The following is a 12,601-nucleotide window of genomic DNA, read 5'->3' as shown; positions in this document are numbered from 1 at the left end:
ATGCAAATTGGCAGAGAGCCTGCAGTTAGATACACATCCTCAAATATTTTCTTCCCCTTTTTCTCCACCCCTGACGCCGCACGCACCCTCAGATGAGTCTCAAACACAAGTCAGACATGCAAAAAATTCACATCACCTTTATTCAAAACCCAAACACAGTATACAGTGTCAAGCAACAAAAAAAAAAAAGTGCTTTTAGAGTTACGCTTCTTCCGTCCCAAGCTCGTCTACAAGCATGGCATGAATATAAAAACTGAAACAGACTTGAGACAAGGCGTGTCACGGATAATGCTTGCATGATTGGGGCTTAGAAGAATGCTACTGAGGCGGTGAAAAGCCTACGATACACAGCAGAGTTGCTCAGGAGGAACAAAGCACTTCCCCGGCTTCATTGTTTCCAACAAAGCAGATCTGACTTTTTTTTGTGTGTGTGTTTTCTACTCCAGCGCAACAGGGAACTGCTATGAAAATATGACAAACTTTAATCTAACCAGACCACATTTTATCTGCATGTTTAAGTTTGTTCACAACAGTGAAAATGTGTAATAGTTATAAAAAAAATGTAGCTTAGCAGACCTCAGTGAAATGACACAGCAATTACAATCTATTAAACTCTTAATAAGAAAAATAATAAAGCTTTGTAAAAAAAAAAATGCTTTATATATTTCAGAGATATAAAACTTCTCTATTGTGAAACTCTTGAATAAAAAGACCAACAATATAATCACAATAAAACAAGTGCAGACTTAGTTGAGTCCCTTTTTTGTAAAGTTAGTTAAAAATAAAAGCCGTTTAGCTTCTGAAGAAGCACCAATCAAAATCTTTGGTAATAAAGTAATAGACGCACCAATCAGTAGCTTAGGATCAAAATTCATAATATTCCTCTGATCAGTTCTAATCAAACATTTCCTATTCATCAAATATATCACGACGAAAAACTCCAACACTTTTCAGTCTTTAAATGCATCATTAACTTTGAAGCATAAATGAAGATAATCGAGAAATGCGATTATTTTATTTTGGTTTGAAAACTAAACAGTTTATCGAAGCATCTTCTGTAGATTTTTTTGTGTTGTATGAGTCTTAATTTTTAGAATAAAAGGATCTGAATCAGACCGTGAACCAGAAAAAGCCTGATTGGTGCATCTCTAAATAAAATCTAAATGTACAAGTTTTGTTCGCTAACTCAAAGAGACTTTGTTAAAAAATATTTTGTGTGTTTTCTGTTTCTAGTTCAGGTTAGTCGGCTGAATCGACCAACTGCACATGTACAGGAACAATATTCTTTCAAAAAGTAGCTAGAAAAGTGCAAAACTAACATAAACTCAGAATTGGACACATTTAAATCCTCGCATCAGCAAAAACTGGTCACTTTAAATGAGTGATCAAACATAACATCACTCTACCACCAAAGTGTTGATTATCAGTCTTCTCTGTCAACTCTCTCCTCCATTGATGCAATAAAACCTGGTAAACCTTTAGATTTCTAAGGTAACTCAGAAATTGTGGTGTTAATTTTTTCAGTTCAAAACAAGACTTAAGGGAATTGTTTTGTTTCCATTAAAAAAACAAACACTTGAGCTTAAAATGTGAAATGAAATTAATATTTCTTGATTTTGTTCTAACTGGCAAAAGTAAGTCAGTAGATGAGAAGATAACCACAGTTTTCAAGCCCCATAAAATCTCATCACAAGCCAAGAAAACCACAAATCTGTTTTTTTTCTGCTTCATTTAAAGTTAGATGTTTTACTTTTTTATTTACTTTAACCTCTGTTGGTCCAACTTTTCTTCAAGTTGAATGCATAAAATGCTCAAAAACAAATGATCTTGAACTTGCAGCCAGATTCTGGATTATCAAGGCATAAAATCTGAATTTTAACCTCAGATATAAATGGAGGATCATGTTAGTTTTTTTTCAGACGTTTCCCAACTTTTTGATACAGTAAGTACATCAAATCTTCACAAATGATAAAGGGAATCTGTGCTGCACTTCTCATCTACATCTCAGTAAATGTAAAAGAATTCATATTATAAACAGTTCTTGATAAAGCTGCTTTTGTTTGGTCCATTTTCTTGAGCCCCGTTTGATTCTTTGCTGGCACAGTGGAGGATCTGAGGGAAAGCTCTCCGTCCTGCTGGTGAAATAAAACTGCTCCTTTGGTTTTAGCACCGTGTCCACTTTAATCCACCCTCTGCAGGGTCTCTAGGTGAACAATACTTGGTTCTGTAAGCTTTTTTTTTTTTTCAGTCCAGGCTGGCGGGGATTGCATCACTGAATGGCATACTTTGTCTCTAGTTCCTCGGCTGCTCGGCTCAGGTGAAGCTGTCTCAGTTTGCTTAAGAGCTCCTCCAAAACCTGCCGGTGTACAGTTTCAGCCTTTCCTCCTCCGACTGTCCGCGGCGCCCTCTGGGCCCAGACCCGCAGCATCTGGTAGTGAGCCTCCCGGCAGTACCTGTTGTCCATCTCTGCTTGCTCGATCTCTGTGTCCGTGACGCCGAGAGAGCGAACAAGCTGCTTCATCTGCTGCAAGGGAACCAGATCCAGCACTGAGTAGATGAAGTCGGGGACTGCAGAACAGGGGGTGGGGGGGAACACAAAGAGTCAGCACAGTTGATTTTTTTTTTTCCTGTTTTTTTATGAGTTGAAGTCAGTGGATGCCGTAATAGACTTACTCATTGGGACACAGTCAGGCAGCTTGGATAACTCCTGCTCAACAAAAGAGGTTTCGGCAGCCTCCTTCAGACTGGTTTCCACTGAAGTCTCATTAATACTCACCAGGAAATCCTAGTAGACAAGAAAACAAGTATTACTAACCATATATGCACACGAAACTGAACAAAGCAGCCACACACAGGACAGTCAGGATACCTTGCTCTGCTCCGTTTGCTGGGCAGATGATCTGGAGGACAGACTCAGCATCTTCTTATTGAACGAGCGTTTTGTGACGATGAAGGTGATTAAAATCCCCAAAACCAGCAAAACAACCAGAACTGAAAATCCGATGATCATATTGATAAACTGTGGGTGAGGATGGGCAGGACCTTGAGAAAGAGACAAAGATTATTCGTTAAAAAACATGAAATATTTTACTTTGTCGTATCTGTACTGCTGAATTGCTTCTTTAAATTGCATTCTTGCTGAATACAATTAGACCTTTTATGGGTTTTTAACATTATTACTACTCTTGTGAATGTACTAACACTCACAGCAGAACTGTTCATATTTAAGTGATAGACCAATGCAGTTGTGAAGAGAAAGGAAAATCATTCACTTGACATTAAAGATGTAATGTATATTTATTTGTTTTGTTTTAATTTGAGCAGCTTGGCACATCCAGAGACTGAAATATTTGTTCATTCTTCTTAGCTAAACATCTCAACCCTAGAGAGATTGAATGGACAGCCTGTGTAATCAAGTCGTGCCACTTATTCTCATACTTTGACTAGGTCATACGCACTGATTGTTTTCCTGCTTTTAGGTGAAGCTCCACTTTTCCAGGTTTTCTTTCAAGATAGCAGCATATTTAGCTTATGCACGTTTCTACCAACTCTGACCAACTTCCTGGTTCCTATCAGAGAAAACCATCTTCACAGCATGATACTGCCACCACCGTGCCATAGCCATTAGTCTCTCTCAACAGAGGCTTTCATCTTGTCTCTCTTCTTGATTTGCTGAGCTCATGATGAATAGACGTCCTGTCAACAGATTCTCTGTTCTCCTCCAGAGCTACCATCAGCTACTTATTTTTAGTCTTATTGCCTGATCTGTCAGTTCAGGTGGACGTCTGCGTCTTGCAGAGTTGTTATTCTGTCCCCATTTTCAGATGATCAGTTGAAAAGTAATTCATCAGATATTGTTTGATAACCTAATTCTGCTTAAAACCTCTCCACAACTTTATCCCCAACATCTCTGCTGTGTTTGGGTTTTGTGATTTTATGTTTGCTCTGTAATGCTCCCTAACAAACCTCCTTCAAAGACCAGCTGTTGTTATGCAGAGCTTAAACTGCACACAATTGGTTGCAGTTAGCTTTATTTAGGGGTATCAGAGAAAAAGGGGCCGAATGCACATAAACGTACACCTGTCTTTCGAGTTCAATTTGAAAACAGGAAAACATTCAGTGCCGTTTTGTGTTTTGTGTTCTCACAGTAAAATCCCAAAGAAACGCAGTGAGGTTTGTGGCTATCATGAGACAAAACATGAAAAGGTCAAGGGACGAGAATGCCTTGTGTTGTACAAGGTTACCAGTAGTGACGGTCTTTGTCACAGGTTTGCTGATGTTGACAGAAACTACAGAAAAGGAGAACTGCCCCACCACCAAACACTACTGTCACAACTACCGCCTCTTCTGAGAATGCAGTTTTCCTTACAAAGGAGTCAAAACTGGGATATTACTTTTTCAAGAGTAGTTTTCTGGAAATTTTTCAAACTTTAAAAGTAGGCGTCCCAGAGTTTCAAAAGGAGAAGAAAACGTGAGTCAGTGTGAAGTTTGGAAACACTTCTGCTCTTAGAGGGACTGTGTGGTTGATGTCGGTGGCCGTGTCGGCGCTTACCTTTTGTCTGAGCAGGAGTTGTACAGTGTTGTGTGCACTTCAGAGAACAACTGTGAAGAACAAAGAGGATGTTTGAGAACACGGAGGGGAAGTAGCACGTCTTCATAGGAAGTGATTAACATAAAGGCTGACTTGCTTTTACAGCGTCCGCTCTGTAACTCTGCATCTACTATTTGAAAGACACCATCAGGCTTAAGTGAACGTCAAATAAAGCTCTACCAGTTTGGTAGGAAATGGACAGAAAACATCTGTAGATCTCATAAAGCTAAATTCCCTGAATGTGACTCGAGTTCTGCTTTGACATTTTATCCGATAATTAACACAAAAGCTCCAAAGAAACTAGTTCATATTTTTATAATCAGTTTATTTTTTCAAATATCTTTTTTTTATTTTTTTATTTTCCATTTAAATACAGAGGTTCTTTTTTTAAGGGCTTGAAAAATGCCAGTGAGCAACTTTCAGTGTGTCATAACTTCTCCTGTATTGCCAACAAATGGAAATGTTGAACAAAGTCGGACGTGAGACGCAAGTTTCAATTCTACAAAACAACTTCCCCAAATGAACGTGTCAACAAAAAAACTCCCATCAGAAGCAGAGAGAAGAGCGCTAACGTGAAAGCATGGCTGACTTACCGGCTGCAGGGCTCACACTTGCCCGTCTCTCTGGAAAAGTTCTCCTTGCAATCACACACAGTGTCGGTTTCATGTGTACCTGTGCAACACAAGTATTTATTTAAACAGGGTTCAAATAATGTCCTCAACTGAGTGAAAGATTAATTTATAATTCAATACGATGTTAAGACTCACATGGCTGTACTTCGATCTCGTTCGGTCCACATTTTTTACATTTCAAACAGTCGTATGTTTCTGAATCAATGTTGTGTTTATAGTAGCCTTTTTTGCATTGACATTTAGTGTTGCTATCGTTTCGACATGGTGATACCTGATATTCATTGTTTGATTCTGTAGAAAAGCAAACAAGATTAAAATGAGTCAATTGAATTAATGCTAAACACAATTCCCACGCATTGCATTAGAAAAAGCTAATGTTGCTTTACCTTTGCACCTTCTGCATCTTCTGCAGGTAGGACTGAAGTTTATCTGGTCTGAGAATTCACCATCACTACAAGGCGTGCAGACACTAATTGTATTGCTGGTACATTTTTCTACTAGTTTAAAACCTGAGAGAAAAAACAAAACAAAACAAATCCAGTTAAAAAAAATCCTGAGATTTTTGTCTTTATTTGCCTGAATCATCGTAGGGTTACTGTACCAGGATGGCATTTGTTGCAACATATTCCATCTGTTTCATAGTGCCAGGGTTCACATGGCTTCTCTATCGTCAACACACCACTGCTCATTAGCTAAAACAAAGAACGTATAACAAGCATGAATTTGCAAACAGTAATTTCCACAAAAGTGTAACTTTTTTATGAACTTGGAGCCGTTCTCACCATCAGGAGCAGGAAGGTGAATGTACGTCTTCCTTGGTTTCCTATTCCCTCCATATTTCTGTGGATTTAATTCAGTCCATTTGAGACCACCTGAAAGAAAACAGTCTGTGAACGACACCTTCAATACAAGCTGTGTTTTATGCTGTAAAAGAATTAAAGAAAAACATTTGCTCTGGGAAATGTCACTGGAATATCGTACATTACCAGGAATCAGTACAAAAACATCTGCTTTTTGCATAAACCACATCAAAAGTCTCTTCCTGCGCCTCAGATTGAACTCACGATCTGCTTCTAATTCATGTTGCCTTTTCGTCTGCGCTTGAATGCTGAGTGAGTAAACGTCTGGCAACCATCAGCCCTCCAGAATCGCCTTCTTCCTACGAACATTCGCCCACTCACTCACTGTCACAGTCTGCCGAGCCTCAGGCCAATTAATTGTTACAAAAGCTTTTACCAGTGCAAACATGTTACTGTAAACTGGGAAATTTAAAACAGAAAATCATAAAACGCTGACTTTATGGTATTTTATTTGGTTACATTTCTAAGACCTATTTTTGAATGTTAAAATTACAACAACTTTTCAGGAGACTCTGGCTAAAAGTTATCCTGGTAGTTAAGGGGTAGTCTAAAACTTTTCAAGATTTATTTTTTATTTTTAAAAATAAATATAACTCTTTTGGCATCTTCACTTAGCATAAACCCAGCACAGTTGGTTCTCAGTAGCAGAAACTAAGAGTCTCTGATGGTCATGTGAACTGGGAGCAGAACATTTAAAACATTTCCAGAGTTTCTACCTGATAGAGACAATGTAAAAAAAACCCACATTAACTTAAACTGTTGTAATATTTTTGTTTTTAACACCACATTGTTTCTATATCAAAGATGCTTTAAATAAAAATAATCAGTGTGTGCAGCAGATTATTGCTGTTGCACTCCAGCGTCCATTTTTCTTAAATAATCTTTGGGTTCTTTGTAAATAATTATCCAATGCAAAAGGGGAAAAGCTTAATTAAAAAGCATCTTCATAAATCTGTGTGACTTTTTGACTTTTTCCAGATTGTAGAAGCCCACAATAGTTTGGTCCAGGTGTTCCCATCCACTAGCATTAGCTAGTCTGGATTCATATGATGATGCTGTAGTATTAACGACAACAGGAAAGATAATAAATATTTTAACGCATCCTCTCCTCTGTTCAAAAATAATGATTCCCTAACAATCTTGTCAACACCTGAAGCATCTAATAAGACAAAATCCAGAATGTGAGGAAAGTAAATGTTAAAATGAGGAGCTGTGCCTATCAGAGCACACATTATAATCCACTGTAGATTTTGTTTTAATCAACTGCGACAATCTGGTTATTTGTTGCACCATTTGATCTCAAGTGGATATAGATATTAAGAACTGTAAGAAGTGCAAAAAGAGTAATTTCAGGGTAATAGTTGTGGATTAAACGCCTTATTTACTCATTATTATACGTCACGTGTAATTTTTTATGTGAGATTAGTCACAGAATCAGTTCAGTCTACTTGAAGTAGTAATTATTATTTTCTCTAGAAACAGAGGAAACACGCAAACCAAATCAAAGCTGATGACAAAACACTGGATCTGATAAGTATGAGGTGTTTTTTTTTTCCTTTTAACTGAGAATCTGGCCCAACAAAACTCGGAAGTTATAAAACAAATTCAATTTAAAGTTAACTCAATTATTATTTTTAACCACGTAAATGTTTATGCTGTAAATCCTCCGTAGATTTCTATCTAAAATGTTTGTTTTAGGGCCATAGAGATAAAACGTCTCACAGCAGATGTCACTTCTGCGCCACAGTTTGGCAGCCGCCACTTCCCTGTCGCGCTGCGCAAACTTCAGACTGTGGTACAAACTTTATCATAATAAAAACCCAACATCTCCAAAACCTTTTAGACTCCCACATTAAAACTACTCGCACAAACCCAGCGAACTCCGCTGGGAATATCTAAATATGCCAGAATTATAACTGTTTTCCCCATAGTTTCGGTTCAGGCACCGCATTACGCCCACTGCACCTTCATGATATGAATCGCTGTTCCCACAAACGTGCAGAAATATTTTACAGTGACTTACCTGAGGAATTTTCGTCAGAGCGATGGATCCCTCGGTGCTTTTCCTCCACACATCGGAAATCAGGGTTTGTTTTTCATTAAAAATGCCGTTTTCTGCTCTTTAACCCGGAGCGCTCAGCACTATCAGAGCTGCTGCTTGGCTCGCTGCTGAGGATGGAGGCGTGTTTAACCGGGAAATGGCTGCGCGACGAATGTATTTCAAGGAATAGTGAGACAGTGTGGCAAGAAGGCCAAAAAAAAAAAAAAAAAAAAACAACGCTGAAGAGTGGCTACATAGAGGTTGCGAAACATGCGCTGAGCTGAGGTCAGGTAATCAATCACATGACTGGAATAGGAATATAAATGAAAAAAAAAATCACAAAATCTTCCAGGGTATTCTCTCTAAATTTTGTACCCTTTTGTATTTTGACAAATGTCACTCTAAAATCCCAGGGCAAAATAAACATACATTTGTATGTGGCCAAAAATAAAATAATAACCCGGCAGTTTATTTCAAAAAGTGATATGTTTTAATAATTGACATCAAATATAAGTATTGATAATGTCTTACAATAAATGAAATCATCAAATTCAGTTAAGAAAATGTTAATTTATTGCTTGATAATTGATGATTTCATGTTTTTCTTTTATGAAAATCACTTTTTACTTCCTTGTTGCTGAAATGTGCTACACAAATAAACTTGACTTGACATCCCATCATTGCGAACTAAAAAAGTATTTAACAGTTCAAAACTATCATGTTGTGGGCTTGTTGTGACCTGTGCAACAAGCTATTGAGGCTGATATCAATCACAATGCTGTACAAGCAGTAGGGATAACGGCAGTTCTCAGAGGATTGTGAAACACAATTCAAGAGTTTAAAAGGTGAATCACAAATGTGACCTGCGGGTGGAGTCAGTGCTGAAGAACCACCACACAGACCTGTTCAGAACCTGTTCAGAACCTGGGTAAAGACAATACAGAGTCAGAGACAGATTCCTCTTACATTCTGGACTAACGAGAAAAAGATCTGACTGCTTAAAAGTTGACCAAAAACCTCTAAAATGATGTGAATTTGACATTTTCTTTGGAAATCAAGATCTTTGAGTCTGGAAAAAGATGAGAGGAACTGAATTTATCAACTACGCCCTCTACTGGTTGTTGGATTAATGTGTTTTACCAAATCAGACCTCAAATAATGCAAAGAAAACAAGTTCATATTCATTTAGAAACTACAATGTTGATGCTTTAACTCACGAAGAGTTCAGAAATCAGCATCAAGTGTAAAACCAGGAGGTTTTCAGAGTAGTGGGCTCTTTGTTTTTTCCAGGGCTGTATTTAACACAACACACAATTATCATTTAGGCAAATCTGATGCCATATGCTACACCAAACAAGTTGAATGTCACTGTTAAAGAAAACCTGGACCTCCTTACTACCTTAGCAGATGAACATTTCCATGCCATGCTGCATTGATGCAGTAACTGGTGCAAAAGGAGCCACAACCAAGCAGTGACTGTTGTAAAGTACATGCACAGTCCTCCTGATACAGGTTGAAGCTTCTGCATTAAACAACATTGTTTTCGGTAATTTTGGGTTTCTATTCACGTTAAATTGCAATTATTAAAGTAACAGAATTTAACACTTAAAATATATGATTCTGCATATAATTAATATGTTTGATAAGCTTCACTTTATTGTGATATGATGATACAACGAGGTTTTAATTTTTTAACCTGTGAATTTTAATTATGCTTTAAATGTTCTGGACAAAATCTATTGCTCTCATCTTCTTGGTGAAATAAGAGAACCCCAAACCATCATATATATTTAAATTGATGTACTAATTGGTTAGTTTGGTATCTATTTATTTGATCTTTGCTTATGTATTTTCTTAACCTTGCACAGCACATAGTGAACTTTTAAATGTCAACCACACCTTTACTTCTTTGTAAATGGCAAAAGCAGAACTAAGCTAAAATTACATTTTGACATTTTGTGTGCCACTCCAGGATCAGTGGAGGTGTCTCCGGCTACATTTAGAGAATAAATCTTTTATCAAGAACTGGATGCAGATGAATCATAACATGTCCCAACATAGAGACCATTGCCAGCAAACTTTGCACCACTGAGTTCCTCCACATCCACCAATCTCCATAATGAGAGGTTTATGAGCTACACCCTGCAATATAACTGAGCTCTGTGTAATTGTCCATGCACTTTTCTTTTTGACAGTAAGATTAAACCATGCATTACCTTTTACATTCCTCGGAAATTTAGAACTTTTATTTTTGCTTACACAAACATGAGCTTCGGACAAGAACTTCCAGTTTTATTTGTTTTGTCTTTCCGTGTGTGGATATTAGTTAAGCTATTTCTCCTGCATAAAAACAATTAAGGAGTCCATGTAAGTTTTGTAAAATCCACTTTCACAATTAGTTACTGCTAAGTTGATACAAAGTCTAAATAAACCCCACATGCTGAGTATTTTTATTCCTTCCTCTCATGCGTTTAAGTTCTCCAAAATGTAAAAGAAATGCATTGTGCGGGATTTACTGACCTCCTGTGGCTAATTTGGGTACTACACGTTACTCAATAAACCTTATCTCACACGATTAGCTTATGATGGCGGTTTTTATTCAGTGGAAAAAGTAAAAAAGAGAAAAAGTAATTAAAAAAATTCTAAAAATAAGCATTTTTGCTCGGACGAAGTCTCAAAAACGGTCACTCAAAGAGAACAAAAATAAAATTATTATTCTGTATTTTAAAATGAGTCCATGTGATCAACTAAATATCAAAATGTAGATTTTGACCACATCTTTTATTTCACCAACCAATACAAAATCAATCGGTGAAGGTTCAGAGGGTAGTGCCGTGTAGCTGAGCCGTACAAACTGTTTTTAGAAGATTTTTTAAAATCAGAGTAAACCTTCCTGACAGGACAACTTGTACAAGGGAGGGAAACATGAAAGATCATTCAACCGAGAAAAATAGAATGGTTCATCAGAAAAACCACATCCTTCCTCAGCAAACAAAGAAAGGCCTCTTCATCTCAGCTCTTCCTCTAACTGGTTTCAGGTTAAGACCTTATTAGCGTACAGGCACGTTGCATGCATTCAGCGTAAAAATACAGTGCTTAGTTTCCCACACAGTCACACTTTAAGGAAGTTGTGGGGACCGGCGTAAAACTGCGGCTTATGATTGACTGTTTACTTTATTACAGAAATGCCAACAAGTTCCTGGCACAGCTTAATGTTAAATTCTGTTCAACCGTACAAATCCTTACGGTCAAGCAGTTGGTAATACTGAAACCCCAAGATTAGTATGAGCTGGTTAGCTTTCAGTCACTTCAGAGCAGTTTGATGCTCAGTCATCGCTGATCCACTCATCTGCGTACTCTGATTGAATGTTACTGCTGGTTTAGAGCCGCAGAGCCCCCAAGGCAGCCCCTTTAAAACTTTTTGGGCCACAGTTATACTTGAAAGAAGGTCACGTTTGGCGGCCTGGCTTCTGAGAAAAATGAGCTCATCCATGCCTTCCTCTTATCAGTTTGATGATGTTGATAATTGGCACTGCCTGTGCCCAAAAAAAGACTCTCACAGTCAACTAAGATGTAGCTGCAGGGCCTGGTTTTCGGAAAGGGTGTGTACAGAGTAGAGAATCTGGTGGCTACTACTGCTCACCTCTAGAAGTTCTCACACCTACTGCAAGTTGCCCCGTCATTGAAGGAAGTTTGGTGGTAACCATGTGATCTTTCCACTCTGGATATGATTTTTCTTTAGGGCGGTAACTCATACTCATTTTCTGTTAGAGCTGGAGTCAGTTGACGGAGTTGTTAAGCTTGACTGAATCAAAAAAAGATCACCAGTCTTTCAGGACTGAAGAGGAGAGACTTAAAATACAATAACGACATAGGATTCAGGAGAATGAGATCAGAAAAGATTTGGACTATTTCTTTAGAAACTTCAAAAAGGAGAAGCTTCATGAATGACAAACTGCGTCTTAAACAAACTGCAATTAATGGAGAATAATTCAGACCTGATTTTAGTCTTTGTGAATTACGTATCCGTTACAAATTTCCAACACACTGTTAACTATATCACATCTTGCCAACCATAAACTGTAATATATTCAAATCATATTTTATGTGGCTGACAAACACAAAGTACATCACAGTTGTGAAGTGGGAGGAAAATAATAAATGTTTTTCAAAGAGTTTTACAAATAATAATCTGACAAATATGTCTAAGTTTAAGACATGCACGTCTAATATCGGTGTGAAGAAGCTGCATCTGAGCCCAAAATCCCAGATGCATTGATCTTCAAAGGTCACAGAGAAATTAATACTGGTAAACTAATAACCTTTACGTAAACTTTCTGGAAATGTCCTTCACTGAGATGATTCCTCCAGCAGAGGGCCCAGTCTGTGCTGCACTTCTCAGGCCTGCCAGCAGCTCTTCTGCTGCTGCCCTTCAAGCTGCTGCAGCATTTAGTCACTCACTACACTGATAAGTCAC

The 12,601-nt window shown here is 37.8% G+C and overlaps 1 protein-coding gene across 2 annotated transcripts; it reads right to left on the bottom strand.

The window, feature by feature from the left end:
• Positions 1-117: 117 nt before the first annotated feature.
• Positions 118-8,346, bottom strand: tnfrsf1a (tumor necrosis factor receptor superfamily, member 1a). 2 transcript variants are annotated; one of them, XM_008431441.2, is made up of 10 exons: positions 8,105-8,346; positions 6,006-6,101; positions 5,825-5,915; positions 5,610-5,732; positions 5,359-5,514; positions 5,185-5,263; positions 4,553-4,602; positions 2,870-3,042; positions 2,674-2,785; positions 118-2,568 (listed from the first exon to the last, which is right to left on the bottom strand). In XM_008431441.2, exons 2-10 carry the CDS (start codon positions 6,057-6,059, stop codon positions 2,270-2,272), a joined length of 1,137 nt encoding a protein of 378 aa, XP_008429663.1. In that variant the 5' UTR covers positions 6,060-6,101; positions 8,105-8,346; the 3' UTR covers positions 118-2,269. The 2 variants fall into 2 exon arrangements, with proteins under 2 accessions (XP_008429663.1, XP_008429662.1); XM_008431440.2 differs by having other exon boundaries at positions 6,006-6,095; positions 8,107-8,345.
• Positions 8,347-12,601: the final 4,255 nt, after the last annotated feature.

Source organism: Poecilia reticulata, linkage group LG16 (assembly GCF_000633615.1).
Source record: "Poecilia reticulata strain Guanapo linkage group LG16, Guppy_female_1.0+MT, whole genome shotgun sequence".
Lineage (NCBI taxonomy): Eukaryota > Metazoa > Chordata > Actinopteri > Cyprinodontiformes > Poeciliidae > Poecilia > Poecilia reticulata.
This window is presented reverse-complemented; position numbering and strand designations above follow the sequence as displayed.

Bases quoted from the DNA above. Each gene is read 5' to 3' on its own strand.
- tnfrsf1a (XM_008431441.2), bottom strand. From the start codon at position 6,059: ATGGAGGGAATAGGAAACCAAGGAAGACGTACATTCACCTTCCTGCTC. The intron at 5,916-6,005 runs GTGAGAACGGCT...TCTTTGTTTTAG, and splicing joins TCACCTTCCTGCTCCTGATG to CTAATGAGCAGTGGTGTGTT. The intron at 2,569-2,673 runs GTAAGTCTATTA...CCTGTTCTGCAG, and splicing joins GCCTGACTGTGTCCCAATGA to TCCCCGACTTCATCTACTCA.